The sequence below is a fragment of the Lissotriton helveticus genome, chromosome 9 (assembly GCF_964261635.1).
Source record: "Lissotriton helveticus chromosome 9, aLisHel1.1, whole genome shotgun sequence".
NCBI lineage: Eukaryota > Metazoa > Chordata > Amphibia > Caudata > Salamandridae > Lissotriton > Lissotriton helveticus.
Window position 1 is genome coordinate 1,094,019,084 of NC_136070.1, and position 18,088 is coordinate 1,094,037,171.

An 18,088-nucleotide genomic window follows, 5' to 3' on the forward strand; every position below is an offset into this window, starting at 1 on the left:
CCCTCTTTTGCAACTAGTTCTTTTATCAACATACATGCCACTCTGTCCTCCCCCACCCATCACTGTTAGGCATAATGCACAGGTGTCTGTCTATCCGACTACACATTACTCTTTCTAATGACACATTACACTTAAAGGCCCACAAGCATCTAAGCAAAAATTGGACCCTATGTTTTTAAATACCCTGCTATGTTCCAAGCGCCTGTTTAGAACTATTTATATGAGAGAGCGCAAATTGGGAAATTTTGTAGAAGTGCACCATATTTACAAGCACGTTGTATTAGTCTAGTAAAAATTATGTAGGAGTGTCGAATTTATAGAGTGCAAATACATAAGAGTGTTTAACTAAAATAAGAATACATATATCAGTGTGAAAACCTAATGTAGAATTGTGTAGAAATGTTGGATGATGTTGGAATCCTGTGTTATGTGGCTGTTGGAGGGGAAAATGTAATTCTGCTAAATGTAGAAATGTGTAGGCCACATGGCAGTTCACAGAGAATACAGGAAGCTGATGCATTTCCACATAATATGGATTTTAATGTTATTATAGTTCAAAGTATTATTGACTATAGAACTGAAGTATATGTTTTATATAAGTTTATATATTCATTGTGTGTAATAAGTTAGAATACTGTTTAGACTAAGAAGTTACGATTTGCAGAGTGCATAGGCCCGTTTCATGTAATTCTAATAGGCCTGAATAGACAAAAGTTGTTTCTTTTGATCTGCATGTGCTCGTTAGAGAAAGGTCGTGTTAGGCACAAACTGTGGAGCCTGCTCTATGGTTTACGACTTAGAAGATACGGTGGAGGTCGGAATTTGGGGCCCACAGTACAGGTGTCAGTTTGCAGGTGCGAGGGGGTTTTAATCAAGAGAGTGATGAATAGACTTTTGTCTCGGGAACCAGGCACAGGCCTGGAGGAGTCTTCAGGAATTTCCTGGGGGGGCACCGGCCTGCCGGAGAGGAGCCTGGGAAGCAAGGTCAACTCTAACGAAGGGTCCAGAGGAGTATCAGCACAGAACATACCAGAACCAACACCACGTGAGGGGCGTCTCTAAGGGGCGTTTTTATTGTAAATGTGATTTTGTATTAGGGACAGCACCCCTGGGTGGAGTTAAGGCAGATGATCTGAGGAACCTAAGAGAGCGGATAGGTAGGCAGATAGGGAACTGCAAGACTTCGTTTTGCAACAAAGACTAAGGGAAGTGTGTGATCTTCTTTGGAAGTCACCACGGCTGACACGTTTTTAGGTAAAGATTCTGTTAAGTAGGGATGTCACTTAGTCTAGTGTAGGGACAGTCTAACCTGAATTTTCCTTTCTGTAAATGACTTCCAAGCTACAGCTTGTGTCTATTCTTGCAACTTTAGTGATTCTGGAATTGGTTTTGGTGATATTCTTCTGCCGATTAAGAACATTTAGAAAATTCCTGTTTGTATTGATACCTGTATATCTTTTGAACCTTATTTTGAGATGTTTGTATCTCCAGTTAACTTTGGCTTCGAAATAAACTTTTAAAACGTATTCTTAGTAAGTGGTTCTTTAGAGTGGTGTAAGTCCTTAACTGTTTGACCCAGTAGTGGATTGCCTTTTACTCAATGACAGGTACCAACGGTTCAGTCGACCTGAGTTGGGATCTAGATCTTTAACTATAGACCAGAAATCCCGCGTTAACAGTTGGTAGCAGAGTGAGGATGGTTACCTTCTTGAGGAAGGTGATCTAGACTAGGTTAAGTTTATCCCAAGGTCCCTAGAGATCGAGAGGTGGCCTGCCGAAGAAGGTGCTGACGGTGCGAGAGAAAAGCAGCAGAATCGGACGAGAGTGAGTATAACAAGGGTCATGCGTTGACAGATTGCGGTGTTTTGTGTTGTATTTGTATTGTAATGTTATGCGGAGTTGAATGCCTGTAGAGTGATTGAGAGAGGGTTGTGAGCGCGCGCAACCTGGTAGACTGGTAAACTGGCAACCTGGTAAACGGGTGAACCGGTGAACTGGTGAAAATCTTAAGTTCGGGGTAGAGCTTAAGTGGTTCGGGTGTATCGAACATCCAGAGTAGTTGTCGACCAGAGTAAGGGGGTCATGAGGTACCATTGATCGCCCGCAGGACCGAGATAGGGGGAATGCAAGAGTGAGTGTGTGGGTAACGGACGCAGGTCGAAAGTTACCGTGTGCAAGTAACCTATCAGAGAAGGCGATTGTCTAGACGTACACGGAAAGACATTTCGTCAGTTAAGGTGAAAATTACAGTTAGACTGTGGACATACAGTCAAGGAAAGTGATCGCTTGGTCGGAAGTAATAATTTTTCAGAGTATGAATGGGACGCATGCATGACCACGGAGACGAGCTGAGAAAGGAGGGGAACTGCTGCGAAGGGGGAAAGTGACGTCAGCGAGAGCCGCGCTGAGATAGGGCGGTTAGTGAGAAGCCGCGCTGTGATAGGGCGGTCGGTGTGACGTCAGCTAGAGCCGCGCTGTGATAGGGCGGTTAGTGAGAAGCCGCACTGTGATAGGCCAGTTAGCGAGAACCGCGCTGAGATTGGTGGATTGTCATCAGGAAGTAAACGAACGCGGAGAAAATAGGAATTTCGTAGGTTTTGAACATGAAGTGTTTTAAATGTTTGAGAGGGATTTTTAAGAGAAAAAGAATAGAATCTTATTACGGGGAAGAGGCAGCGCCAGAGGGTACACCAGCTCACTATATGGCAACGAATGTTGGGTTGCATACTATACTATGGCTTGGTACTTGGAGTAAGATTACAGAAGGGAATGAGGAACTGACTTTTCCGAAATACGGAACCTTTAGACTAGAAGTGTTACATCAGCTGAAAGCAGTTATGTCCTCACTGAGACCTTTGCCTAGACCAACACAGTTTGAGGCCCTTAATGCATGGATTAGGGCGGCGCACGACAGGAATCAGAACAGACGCCAGGAAAGGGTAAGGCGATCAGTAAGGGCAGTGCAAGATGCTAAATGGGATGCGGAAGCAATAATATGGAGGGTACAGACGATTGAAGTGGATAAGTTATACCCAATGAGAGAGGTTACAGGAGAAAAGAGACCCATAGAAGAGGATGATGAGAGTGAGTCGGAGGACGGCCTAATAAATAGGTTGTTGATAGATAGACCGCCTCCGGACAATAGGGAGATGGAAAGTACTGAACTCCCAAGGAAAGATAGAGTTGGCATAGAAGAGTATAGGCCACTCCCTATAGCAGATTGGGTACCTACCAAAGGTGAAGAGTCACCTCAACATGGTACTGTACAGAGTGTAGTCGGAAGGGTTGTGGTGCAGAAGATGCCAGTAACAGAGAGGGCTGAGCCTTATGAATTGCCATATGCTCTTCAAGTACCCGTTACCATAGGTCCTATACGGTCGATTTATCACCCAGAGAAAGGGAAAGAGGAGGAACAGGTACAGCTAGACCGAGAAAGAGTAGAGATGGAAAGAAGGAATAACACGACAAATGCCTGGAGGCAATTGCCAGGACCGATAACGTGGAGTACCCCATTGGATTCAGCAGTGGATCCCGTAACAGAACAGATGGGTCAGAGAGGACCGATGGACCTGAGGGGACCACGGCCGAAATCCTTCAAAGAGCTGAGGGCTGACTTGAGAGAATGGGATAGGTCCATGGAAGCACCGAGCAACAGGTCAAGAGCAGAAGCTGAATGGGGAAGTCGAGGAAAAGGGATATTATCTCACTGCGGGGCTAGCGAAAGCAGTCAGGAGAGGGATGGTAGAAGTACGGAGTGTGGAGAGACATCTCATTTTATTCAAAGTGAGGGAGACCAAAGGACCCAAGAATACAGAGATAGGTTTAAGTGCACTCACCACGCACCTGGTGATAACGTACAGCCCTGGAGTCGTGGGAGCATAGGGAACAGTGAAGGATCTTGCCATGTGTCGAGTGATCAGAGACCACAGGCAAATTGCGAAGGAATGGGGAATAATGGAATGTCTTACTATGCACCTAGAGAAATCAGGCAGGATGGGAATTGTGGGACTATGGGAAATAGGAAAGTGTTTCACCATACACCCAGAGAGGATGGAACTGCATGGGACCTAGAGAGATGGGAGCAAGGGAGGACTCCCCATAACACGCCTGAGCCCAGACGTAGGACTCAGAGCTGTGATGGGAGGGATGTAAATGGGCTCTCTAGAAATGGCGTACTGAAAGCTGTGGTGAAAGCTAAAAGACTCGATGTGTCCAGCTTAAGATCTGATCTGGATGATATAATAGATGGCTCGTTATCTTTAGAAAGGATTGACTTGTACGAACAAGATGAGCTGCTGTTTATAGCAAAGGATATCACTCGAAAGGCAAGAGCAACTCATGAAAAACTGTCTGAACTGGCCGAAAAATATATGGTAGATTTGTCCAGAACAAAGGCATTGCAGGGTAACCATAGGTTACATTATTCAGATCAGGACTTAGAAGAGAGAAGGACAACTGGATTAAAAACACACATAAGGGAACTGATCACAGGAATAAGGGCATGGAGAGATCTTGACAAATGGGAAGAGAGGTGGTCCAAAAAGGGAACTGTTAGGCGGAGTGTGAATGCGATGTCTCCGGAGGGAAGGTTAATGCAGATGGAAGCATTCCCTTTGCGAGAAATAGCGAATGGGAATTATGTGCACGTGCCCTGGAGTAGGGGAGATTTAGCTGCATTTACCAACTAATTTCCGAAGTTAAGGGAGAACCCTGTAGAGTGGTACAAGCAGGTAGAGAGGTTTGTGAAGATCTCAAAGGTATTGTGGATTGATTTGAACACCCTATTTGACATTGTAGTCCCAGGGGACTTGTGGATAGCATGCAAGGTTAGTGTCGACTGGCCAACTGCAGAACCAGAAAGGAATGCTCTTACAAATGGACCGTCAGAAATTGTAATGTTAAAATATGAAAGGGTGATGACATGGCTGAAAGAGAAGGTGCCACCACAAGATATAGATTGGGTAAAAATAGACCGAACCAGACAGGAACCCAAGGAGACAGTTCATGAGTATTATGAGCGAGTGCTGAAGGCATTCAAACAATACAGTGGGCTAGATGTAATGGATCCCAAGGATATAGGACAGTTTGTATCAAAGTTCGTTATGGGGTTGAGACCTGATATTTGTTTGATGATTCAGCAACACTTAATTTGTTGGCAAAACAAACCATTGGATGAAATTTTGAGATACGCAAGGTATTGCAGTGATGAAATAGATTCCAAAGCAAAGAAATTAAAGGAGAAACTGATGATGGTGCAGATGCAGTCAGCTGGAAAGGGTGGACAGCAGCAGGGAACAGGGACAATTGGACGGAAATCAAATAGTCAGAATAAGAACAATGAGGAAAGTCTGAGACCTAGAATAGATTTTGCTACATTGAAAAAAACGACAAAGTGCCACCAGTGTCACCAGGTGGGACATTGGAGACGCGAGTGTCCCTATAACCCTGAAAACGGAGAACTAGAAGTAGAGGAGGAAGTTCAAGAGGTCCCAGTTCCAGGGGTGACCATGCCAAGAAGTAATGTGGCCAAAGGGGGGACTTCGGCTCCACGAGCCCAGTTCCCGCAGCCACCAAAGATTACAACAGGGGGAAAGATCTATCGACAAATGCTTCTTTTTGTAGACAGAGAAGAGCGTTACTACGTCGATCCATTGACAGGACGACGTGTAAGTAGAGAAGAGGACTGTACCCTCGGGGCAGTTCTAGAGGTGGATGAAAGAGGACCGTTTGTTGAGGCTGAAGTGGCAGGGTGTCCTACAACATTCTTGGTGGATACCGGAGCTACTCGATCAACTTTGAGATCGGCAGTGGTTCCAGATTTACCAATGTCGGGGGAACAATTCAAGTGGTAGGAGTAGCAAATAGGAGAATGACTAGCCCTTTGACGGAACCAGTGTCAGTGAAAATTGGAAACTACACCAATGAACACCAGTTTGTAGTGTGTGATTCAAGTCCTGTGTGTCTGTTAGGAAGGGACTTATTGTGCAAACTGAACTGCACAATATACTGCACACCTCAGGGAGTGGAGGTACAGACTACTTTTAAAGTTGCAAATTCGAGAGTGTGCGTAGAACTGTATCCTACCCTGACTGTGGAGGACCTTCCTTGGGACTTACGAGATACAGTGTCATCAGAGGTATGGGATTTTACTGGAGAAGATTGATCAAAGGGGTAGAACCAGTGAAGATCATGGTAAAACCAAATATTGAATATCCTAGAACGCCTCAGTACAAACTGACCCCGGAGACGATTGCAGGAATAAAACCCGTGATCGACTCTATGATTCAACAGGGAATACTGAAGGAAATCGTGGGTAGTCCATGCAACTCCCCGATTATGGGTTTGCAGAAACCTAGTGGGAAATTTAGAATAGTACAGGATCTTCGAAAAATGAATAACATAGTTGTTTCATGTTGTCCAGTGGTACCGAATCCATCAGTGATATTGTTTCAGATACCATTCCAAGCTGAGTGGTTCACAGTGATAGATCTTTGTCAGGCTTTCTTTTCAATTCCATTAGATGAGGAGCGCCAGTACCTCTTTGCTTTTAAACTGGAAAATCGCGTTTTAACATGGTGTTGTATCCCACAAGGGTATACAGAAAGCCCATCGATTTTTAACCAGCTCTTGAAGAAAAATCTTGAATGTCTAGTACTGCCACAGAACTCGGTTCTGGTCCAGTACATAGACGACCTACTTGTTGCGTCAGGAACAGAAGAAGCTTGTAAGATAGATACCATCGCCTTGCTGAACCATTTAGCTGAAAATGGACACAAGGTGTCTCCGAGCAAATTGCAGTACTGTCTGACAGAGGTACAGTACTTGGGTCACCGAATAGAAAAAGGAAAGCGCAAGGTGTCACCAGATAGGATAGAGGCGATAATGAAGATGAACGCGCCTACGACACAGAGAGAAGTCAGGATGTTCCTAGGAATGGTTGGTTATTGCCGACAGTGGATAGCTAACTTTTCACTGAAAGCAAAACCCTTACAAAAACTGACGCACAAGGAGGTGAGTGATCCGGTACCATGGGACAAAGATTGTTTGATGGCGTTCCTACAGCTGAGAGAGGATTTGTGTCGTGCTCCAGCCTTGGGAATGCCAGATTATGAGAAACCATTTTCACTTTATTGCAGCGAAAGAGAAGGTTGTGCTTTGTCAGTGTTAGTACAGACCCATGGAAATGCCCGTAGATCAGTTGAATACTTCTCGGCTACTTTAGATCCGGTAGCCGCAGCGTTGCCCGGATGTCTCAAATCCGTTGCTGCAACAGGTGTCAGCATTGAGAGGTGTGAGAACATTGTGATGGGACATCAATTAGTGGTGTATGTACCGCATTCTGTAGAACTGTTAATGACCAGGACCAAGACACAGCACTTGACCAATAGTAGGCTCACGCGCTACGAGCAAGTTATCCTTGCTGCGGAGAACGTGACCCTTAAGAGGTGCTCTGTTTTGAACCCTGCAACATTGATGCCACTTCCTAATGATATAGAAGGCGAAGAATGTGAAGATCACGATTGCCTTGATGTGACTGAACTATGCACGAAGCCAAGACCAGATATTGTGGATGAGCCGTTGTCTGACCCTGATGAAATTTTCTTTGTCGATGGCTCATGTTTAAGAGATGATACTGGTCGGTTGAGAGCAGCTTATGCTGTTTGCACCATTACTGGAGTTGTGGAAGCCGCTTGCCTGGAAGGAGTACACTCCGCTCAGGTAGCAGAAATCATTGCATTGACACGTGCCTGTATAGCAGGTAGCAAAATTAGAGTCACCATTTATACTGATAGCCAATATGGTTTCGGTGTAGTTCATGATTTTGGGCAATTGTGGTCTCAGAGAGGTTACATGACCTCCTCTGGTTCGCCTATTCGAAATGGAGAATTTGTGCGACTACTGTTAGAAGCGTTACAAGGTCCAGCTGCAATTGCAATTGTCAAGTGTGTAGCCCACACCAAAAATACAGATTTTGTGTCACACGGTAATAGATATGCGGATGAAGTTGCCCGCTACTGTGCGGAGCAAGGATATTCTTTCACGGAGGTGGAAGTAGGTGGGGCTCAGGAAAAGACAGAGTTAAACATGATGCTAGAAACAGTCGATACTTGGGAAGATTTAAAAAACATGCAAGAGAATGCACCTGAATCTGAGAAGAAGGCATGGGAAACAGCAGGTTGTGTGAAAAGTGAAATGGATTTCTGGGTTTCAGCAGATGGAAGGGCAGTGTTACCTGAGGAATTAGTGAGTCCAATGGCACGACAGATACATGGTCCAGTACACTTAGGAAGAGATGCCATGCTGAGGGTATTTAGGCAGACTTGGTATTGCTCTAAGTTTAGGATTGCAGCAGAAGCAGTCTGTAGGAGATGCGTTACTTGTCAGCAACTGAACGTAGGGAAAAGAACACCAGTTACAATGAGTCACATTGGGAGGTCTGGGGGGCCTTTCAACAGAATGCAATTAGATTTTATAGAGATGCCAAAAAGCAACCGCCTCAGGTATGTTCTGGTGGTTGTATGCATATTTTCCAGATGGGTCGAAGCATACCCTACACGCAGGTGCGATACACTCACAGTAGCAAAGTTGTTGCTTAGAGAGTTGATCCCGTGCTTCGGGGTGCCGACCTCTCTGGAATCAGATCGAGGAACTCATTTCAACAGTGAAGTTGTGAAGATGCTTTGCTCTGCATTGAACATTGATCAGAAGTTGCACTGTAGCTATCGACCAGAGGCTTCAGGTATCGTGGAGCAGATCAATGGCACTTTGAAGTCTTGAATAGCCAAAGTATGTTCATCGACTTCCTTAAGTTGGCCTGATGCTCTGCCCTTGGTACTCATGAGTATGCGTAGCACACCAGACAGGAGGACAGGTCTCTCTCCACACGAAGTTTTAATGGGGAGGGCAATGAGACTTCCGTCCGTACCGACTACAGCTTTGTTGAATATTACAGATGACCTGATCCTGGATTACTGCAAGGGACTGTCTGACGCCATTCATTCTGTGTCCCTTCAGGTGCAGGCCGCTGAAGGTCCATCTTCAAGAGACCTATGTCACGACTTGTGTCCAGGTGACTGGATCCTATTGAAGAAGCACGTCCGGAAGAACTGCCTAGACGTGCGTTGGAAGGGGCTCTACCAGGTCATATTGACAACGAATACCGCTGTGAAGTGTGGAGGGCTGCCAAACTGGATCCACGCTTCCCATACTCGAAGAGTTCCAGCACCCCTGGAAGAAACAGCTCCTCTCGCAGATGAAAATCCAGTTGAGGACGGCGAACCACTAAAGGGGATCAGTCAAGCTGTGGGGGTGTCGGAAGAAGTTGGGAGCGCTACAGATCCAGAAGAAGAAAGACAGGACGACAGTGAAACTGAAGTTGCCACAGAAGGAGAAAGTTGCTGCGAATACGGCTCACATACAGATCAAGTCCAGAGTGATCAAGAACTGAGTGAGAGGACGAGATACAGGAGAACAAGGCGTGGAGAAGCCAGTTGGCCTGAAAGAAGAAAGAGGCCGAGCTTGAAGTCAACTCCAGAAAGAACTCTTGCTCCTATATCTGAAGACTCGGATCTGGACAAAAGTGCACGAGGACAGGAACAGGAAGGTCCGAGAAGATCGAGGAGAGTGCGAGTGCCTTGCAGAAGATACGCTACTCCTGAGTGGACCTACCTCGCTGCAGATGTCCAGTGTACAGGGATCTGGGACGGTGAGCGAAGTGACCCTGACCAGTACTGACCCCATCATAACAGTGGAAATAGTGGTGCTGATACCGGGAGTGGAGGGCGAAGGGTTGCTGACACTCAATATCCCCTATCCTCCTTATCTGAGGGGAATAAGAGACATGATTTTTAACAGAATAGATTTCCCGACTTGTTGTCCAAGGAGGTCAATACTTGGGGAGATCCTTCTTCGTTTGGAAATATTAGAGTGCGTGATTGGAGTCGCTGGATCACGTATAATTCTGGATTGCTAAAGGACTTTATAAAGACTTTGTAAATAAACAGATTGAGAGATAACCTAGCGCCGAGTGGAAGAAGAGATTTAGGGACTTCCATATAGAGGACGGAGAAGGGCTAGGGTTGTCTGTTGCTATGGAACTAAAAGACTGATCCTGCAGTAGGGATTATCAGCTTCCAGGTGTGGTTCGAAAAGAGACATTGTGCAAAGAAAAGAGACATTACATTGTGCTGTGAAAGAAAACCGGAACTACACTGTTTGAGATCATGGAGGCTGGCAACCCGAACGGCAGGACAAAATGCATAGTAGGCACACTTTTAGTGGGAGTAATTTTTCTTATAGTGTTAGTAGTTACTATATCATATGTAGTGGGACATGAAAATGAAGAGAAAGCAACAAAGGAAGCAAAAATTATATCGATACAGAAACCTACAACTGCTGGTAAAAAGGGGAACAATACAGAGAAAGATAAAGCTTTACTAGCAGCTGAGACTCGTAGGTTACATGTAGATGCATCACAGGGGAATTTTAAATCAAATGCATATGCTAAATTGCTTTATGAATATGTAGATGCTATGGAGGCTAAAAATTGTTGTGTGCATGAAATTGCCAGCCTCTGTAGATGAAGGTATTAGATATCATCATCTTCCATTGACTTATGGAATCACATGTAGTTTGTTGCTGAGCATATTTTATGAACGTGATGGTTTTGAATATTATTTTTCAAATTTTGATTCTGTGTTACCAGAAGTGCCAAACTACAAGCATTTAAATAAGTGGGATTATTATAAAAGTGAAGACAGATTACAGAAATTTTTCCTTCCCTGGAAAACATTAGATACTTCACATGCCCGAAGAAATAATTTGACTTGTACAGTGTCAGAAATTGAGAAAAGGTTTGTAGGACAGGTGGATGCTCGGTATAGGAGACAGAAGATTTTAAAATCTTCAGGTCAATGGAAAACAGATTGGACCGAGGAAGAAAGGTCACACCAACGAAAGGGTAGCAATGGTCCAATAGCTTTAGATCGAGAGAAAAAGGGGAAACTGTGCATACATAGGGGTGAAACCTATTACGAAAATGTGTTTGTGGGAGAAGTAAGTTGTGAACATGCTTTCCAACTAGAATATTATTCAAAAGATTTCTTGAAGGAAATGCAGGTGATTCCAAATGTATATTTTGTATGTGGAAGAAATGCATACGTGAAACTACCAGATAATTGGTATGGATCATGTTATTTGGCAATAGTCTTCCCCAAAATATACCATGCTGAGGATTTAGAAATCATAGAGGGAGGAACCCGAGCTAGAAAAAGAAGAGATGTCAGCACTGAGGAGGTAGTTGGAGATGTATTTGGTGCTGCATTTCCTCTTTTGGGGATAGTACTGAATGACATCAAGATTAGAAGATTGGCAACAGTTGTAGATAGGTTGTCCGCCAGTACTGCTAGATCATTAATGCTGGTGGAGGGAGAGATGCAATCGATAAGGGCAATGGTTCTTCAGAATCGACTTGCTCTAGACGTTCTGTTAGCCAAAGAGGGAGGAGTCTGTAAGGCTTTGAGGGTCCAGGAATGTTGCACTTACATTCCAGACAATTCGAAACCTCTAGAGAAGTACATACGGAACATTACTGAAATACATCATGAGATTGAAGATTTGACAAAGGTAAACGTGTGGGAAAAGGTAGGTCAAGGAATGGGTAAAGTTGGAGGTTGGTTTGCCAACCTAGGAAAGAGTTTCATTTGGTACATACTGAAACCCATCATCATAGTAGTGATTTGTATAATCACTTTGTGGGGATTGGTGCGGCTGTACCAATGGTATAGATCAAACAGGTTGCAGAGATCCATGAGAGAGCAGGAGAGGAGATTAGCCACGATGCAGGATAATCAGTAAAAGAGTCTGAGAGCTCTGGAAATGATGAAACGAGGGGGTACTGCAACGACTTCAGTTTGACTCAAATTCATACCTCAGGGATGGTGTTGAGATGGTGATGACTACTAAAAGTCATCAAAGGGGGGACTGAGAGAGCGCAAATTGGGAAATTTTGTAGAAGTGCACCATATTTACAAGCACGTTGTATTAGTCTAGTAAAAATTATGTAGGAGTGTCGAATTTATAGAGTGCAAATACATAAGAGTGTTTAACTAAAATAAGAATACATATATCAGTGTGAAAACCTAATGTAGAATTGTGTAGAAATGTTGGATGATGTTGGAATCCTGTGTTATGTGGCTGTTGGAGGGGAAAATGTAATTCTGCTAAATGTAGAAATGTGTAGGCCACATGGCAGTTCACAGAGAATACAGGAAGCTGATGCATTTCCACATAATATGGAATTTAATGTTATTATAGTTCAAAGTATTATTGACTATAGAACTGAAGTATATGTTTTATATAAGTTTATATATTCATTGTGTGTAATAAGTTAGAATACTGTTTAGACTAAGAAGTTAAGATTTGCAGAGTGCATAGGCCCGTTTCATGTAATTCTAATAGGCCTGAATAGACAAAAGTTGTTTCTTTTGATCTGCATGTGCTCGTTAGAGAAAGGTCGTGTTAGGCACAAACTGTGGAGCCTGCTCTATGGTTTACGACTTAGAAGATACGGTGGAGGTCGGAATTTGGGGCCCACAGTACAAGTGTCAGTTTGCAGGTGCGAGGGGGTTTTAATTAAGAGAGTGATGAATAGACTTTAGTCTCGGGAACCAGGCACAGGCCTGGAGGAGTCTTCAGGAATTTCATGGGGGGGCACCGGCCTGCCGGAGAGGAGCCTGGGAAGCAAGGTCAACTCTAACGAAGGGTCCAGAGGAGTATCAGCACAGAACATACCAGAACCAACACCACGTGAGGGGCGTCTCTAAGGGGTGCTTTTATTGTAAATGTGATTTTGTATTAGGGACAGCACCCCTGGGTGGAGTTAAGGCAGATGATCTGAGGAACCTAAGAGAGCGGATGGGTAGGCAGATAGGGAACTGCAAGACTTCATTTTGCAACAAAGACTAAGGGAAGTGTGTGATCTTCTTTGGAAGTCACCACGGCTGACACCTTTTTAGGTAAAGATTCTGTTAAGTAGGGATGTCACTTAGTCTAGTGTAGGGACAGTCTAACCTGAATTTTCCTTTCTGTAAATGACTTCCAAGCTACAGCTTGTGTCTATTCTTGCAACTTTAGTGATTCTGGAATTGGTTTTGGTGATATTCTTCTGCCGATTAAGAACATTTAGAAAATTCCTGTTTGTATTGATACCTGTATATCTTTTGAACCTTATTTTGAGATGTTTGTATCTCCAGTTAACTTTGGCTTTGAAATAAACTTTTAAAACTTATTCTTAGTAAGTGGTTCTTTAGAGTGGTGTTAGTCCTTAACTGTTTGACCTAGTAGTGGATTGCCTTTTACTCAATGACAGGTACCAACGGTTCAGTCGACCTGAGTTGGGATCTAGATCTATAACTATAGACCAGAAATCCCGCGTTAACATATAGATGTTCTCTGCAACGATCATGCTCTGTTTTTAATTTTGAGTCCGGTGTTTTTTGGGTTGGCATGCAATGTGTTTATGAATTTGCCTATTTTGCAAACGTTCAGTTTCTCTGATACTAAGCAGTGGTTTACAGCTTCTGCAATAATGCACAAAATGTGTCAAGATTTTGAACTAAACAGGAACAAGAACTGCTGATCTGACCTGTTGAGTCTTTCCATCAAGAACGGAAGAACCTTGTTGTCGATATCTTTTATTTCCATTATTAGCATGACGTCACAGCGTGAAATCACCTGTGGGAGACAGGAAAGGGCAACAATGAATAGAAAATATAAAGAAGCTAATGTAGCCTTTTTTCAGGTGATGCAACAAATCACTCCTAAGGGCAGGATATGGCACAGGTATCCATGCAGGATCTGAACAATACCTGCAACTTAATGTATAACAGAAGAGTAGTGGAGGTAACACCAGGCACACATCGATGACAGCACAGTGTTGACCCCTTACCACACTCTTCACCCCTCAACAGAGGCCTAATTGTTACTGATGGTCTTGAGGAAGGCCAGGGAGAAGAACCTACATAAAGTAGACAGGGCCTGTCATCAAGACCCATGGAACACGGACAGCATTTTATGTATTTATTAATTTATTTATTTTGAGAGTTTTATAGAGCGCGAACAAGACCCTTACGGGTATCAGAGCGCTTTACAGTAAATGTCTATAGGTATATAAAACAATGGGAATAAGCAGGATCGTAAGAATAACATCATAAAGCTTAACAAAACACACACAAGGATAGATTCAGACATTAAGGATAAAACGGGATTGTAGTGAGTGGCAGCAGGGAAAATCACAGAAAGGAGGGCACATCTGTTACGGTGCGTCCGTTTAGAAGGATAAGGGTAAACAATGATGAGGAGCTATGTTTAAGTAAATTTAGCCATAAGGATCCCTTTTACTTCCAGCTTGAAGGCAAAGGTGGAGGGGTTCAGTCTTATTTCTGGTGGAAGGGCATTCCAGATCCTGGGTGCCATTCCTGAGAAGGAACGATTATAAGTTGTTTTCCTATTGAATTTTTGTGGTTTCAGAAGGAGTTTTTCCGCACTTCTTGTAGAACTTGATCCTCCCGAAATTGTGAGTTTTTGAGTGAGATAGCTATCCGATGGAAATGGAAATTGGAATGAATTCTCCTGCATCAGGGGTTCCTTGAAGTAGCCATTGGCCTCTAAGCAGGAATTAAGTGAAACTCCCCAGATGGAAAGGTTCACACCCATAAACAAAATATGCAATATGCAGTATGACATTGTGTAATTAGCTGTAATCTAAATGCTAGATAAGAGTGATAAACAAACATTTATTGGAAACTTATCAGACAGAATTGAAATACGTAAGCACATTAAAAATATCGTGGGCCTTTATTCAGAACATTAACTAAGAAAAACCATGTACCAGGCATTTCAAGTAATAATAATAACAATATTAGAGCATACATAATTTATGTCACAGATTGCATTGAATGATGATCTTAGTGTCAATGGCCCCAGTAAAGCTCTCCGAATTATTGTTTCAATGCTTAATTTGTGGCGGGGGTTGACGGTACCAAACATCAGCAGCTATGTTGGGAAACAAGGTCAAGTACAGTGTAAGTAACAAGCATTTCAAAGCCAATATGTCTCACTTTTGGGACCTATGTGCTTTTCCACTGGTTCCATGCTGAACAGTATCCCTGATGCTGTGCAGCATGGCTTTTAAAAAAACTAAAAAACAAATGCGATCCGCTGCCTCGTTTGGTAGGCATGTGTCTACAAAATGACGTCAGAGCTTTTTTCTGTTTGCTGATCTGAGCAACAGTGGGGAGGGAAACAACAAAGAAGGGGTCTATTCCGAGGTCAGGGGTGCAACACGGTGGGGTGCAACCGAGGAGAGGAAAGCAACAAGGAGGAGGAGGGTGAAGTAAAAGAAGGGACGTGCAAAGCAACATGGGAAGATGACAGAGGAGAGACGGTGGAAGAGGTAAGTGGTTTTTAAAAATATTTTGTATTTTTCAACCTCTCCGCCTCAACCCCTACCAGCCGCCACTGGTGGCAAAGGAGGAGACGCACATGGAGACAGACAACCATAAAACACACAACTCTAGTAGAGCGCTGAAACAAAAAGAGAAAATAGCAGTGGAAGGATACAATAAATGGGTCCATTCTCCTGGGGAGGGATAAACCCAAGACCAGGTACTGAAACCTACAGGAGCTGACAAATTAGAAGCAAGCTAATTTGAGCGACAATCTGGCTCACCAGTGATATGTAATGGGTGGGCTCTAAGTCCACTATAAGATAACAACATTTCTTGCAACGAGAGACCAAAAAAGGACGCCTTTTCTTTGTGGACTACTGTGTAAAAACCTAGTGTTTGGATATTGTCTGGGGTTGTCTTGACAACATTGCACTTTCACCTCGGAGTACTGCCACAGTTTTGATTGCAAAGGAAGCACTGATTGACTCGGACGTCCAATCTTCTAATGGTGAATAGATACACCTGCCATACAGATCGGCTGGAAATCTCTGCAGCTAAAGTCAAGTTGGAAATAAAAATTCATCATGAAGGTTTGAAGCTTTGCCTATATCCTTTGAACGTCAGCAGATCAGCCAATCAGTCAAACTATGTTTATTTAGAATATCAGAATCTATTGAACCTAAACGTTATGTAATATCAACAACAGTCTCTAGGTACAGTACAGAGTCATGTACACAATTACTAAAATGAATTAGAAACAATTACAACCTATTAACCCCTTCGCTGCGGTGCGAATTTTGCTGCGGTGCGGAGGGTAGGGCTAGGGGGTGGGGGTGGCACTGCGGTGCTCATGATGGCACCCGGCTGTCATAAATCACGGTGGGGGTGTGCTCATGACGGCCGGGAGCCGTCGAACTCCGCCCACTGATTAATTCTCCCGCACAGGCGGGGAATGAACACCGCGTGGGAGGAGTGACAACGCTCGGACGGCTCCCGGCCGGCCGTAATGAGCACACGCCTAACGTGACTAATGATGGCCGGGAGCCATAATTTTTATGCCAGGCTTTTTTCTACAGCGTTTTTTAGCGAGATATTCTTCTAGCTATTGTAACGTAATTTAAGATGGCACAGTTCATTCACACTCAAGATCATACAATTACAGGTGCTTTCGTTGTTGATCTTGTGCAGCCTACGACAACTCACTGTGCACCACGTTTGGTGCATGCAGATGTAACAGTGGCGTGACATTAGACATTGCAACCCCTGTGGTCCGGGGAGCCCTCTGACACTGTGAACGAGCCTAAGAATTTCCGATGGGTTCGGTGTGTGAGGGGTCCCCTCCATGCACTTTCCAGGGGGGCCTCAAGTTTTTTATACCACTGAGATGTAAGTGGACTGAGATTGTCATTTATCCTTAACTGAGAACTCTTACTTGGAGACCTCAAACCCTAGCATGGGGCAGTCACTCGGTTACTGATGTTTATGCATATGCGTGTGCTACTGACTCTGGTCAGGGTGCAGGTGTGGCTGAGTAGGCCACCCACCTTGCTCAAGTCTCTGATATGTCTTTGTGATTATAATGGGACAGCAAACATTAACAGTTAGCACTTTTCTGCAAGAGTGATTTGTAATAGTTTGCACTTCTCTGTAAGAAGTCTTATCATCAATCAGTCAATCATCAGCATTTGTAGAGTGCAACACTGTCCCCCCTAGGGGTATCTATGCGCATTGTGTCCGTCGAAGAGCCAGGACCTAAGTCTCTTTCTGAAGTCTGCCAGGGGCTGTACGGAGCTGGAGGGGAAGGTTGTTCCAGGTCTTGGCAGTGATGTAGGAGGAGGAGCGGCCACCGCTGCGGCTGCGATGGAAGTGGGGGGTGGGTGAGGGCGAGTGAAGAGGAGCGCCGGTTTCTAGAGGGTTGGTGGAGGTTCAGTCGATGGTTGAGGTAGGCAGGTCCTACCTTATAGGCTTGCATGAGGAACTTGAACAGGCATCTTTTATGGATGGTGAGCATGCGAAGTGTGTAGAAGCTGGAGGAGGCGACTGCCCAGCAAAGGATTTACTGAACATCGCTGTGCAATGTGGCTGTGCGTGATTAGTCACATGCCACCCACCACAGTCATATTAGTGTTGTGAGAATCAGCTATGTGCCTCCCTGTGCACAGTAGTTAAGGCCTGTAATGGACAACAGACCTCGGCTGCGCCATTCCCACATCGTTATTAGAGACAGTGGTCAAAATATCAAAAAAATTGCCCAATGTGAAAGGGACATTAAAGGGATCAGGCAGCACTCCCTGGCCCATAGCCAGCACTGATGCCAGCAGCGCAGCCTGCACATGCTGCATGCATACTGCCAGAAATTGACAGCTTACATTTTGCGAATAGTTGAGATCTGCCCTCACCGGATGGCAAGCCTTTACTACTTTGATGCAATTACAGGCATAAGTGCATGGCCTTCTGGGTTGCAAGGATGGATCAATGTGTGCATTACGATTCACAATGGCAAATTGCAATGTACATTTATTTACTATGAATTTAGCCTTCACATTCACAAAGTCAGCTCCTCTGGCTTTGTAATTGCAAAGCACTATGTTGGAATATAGGCCTTGAAGTTGAAATGGGGTATTTTTACACTATCGAAC

The 18,088-nt window shown here is 44.2% G+C and overlaps 1 protein-coding gene across 1 annotated transcript in view; it reads right to left on the reverse strand.

Annotated features, from left to right (window-relative positions):
• DNASE1L3 (deoxyribonuclease 1L3) overlaps positions 1–18,088 on the reverse strand; it is a 141,371-nt gene that overhangs the window by 98,776 nt on the left and 24,507 nt on the right. Inside the window, exon 2 of the mRNA XM_078661491.1 lies at positions 13,646–13,734. Coding sequence (XP_078517617.1) covers positions 13,646–13,734 — 89 coding nt within the window. The remainder of the gene's footprint in view (positions 1–13,645; positions 13,735–18,088) is intronic.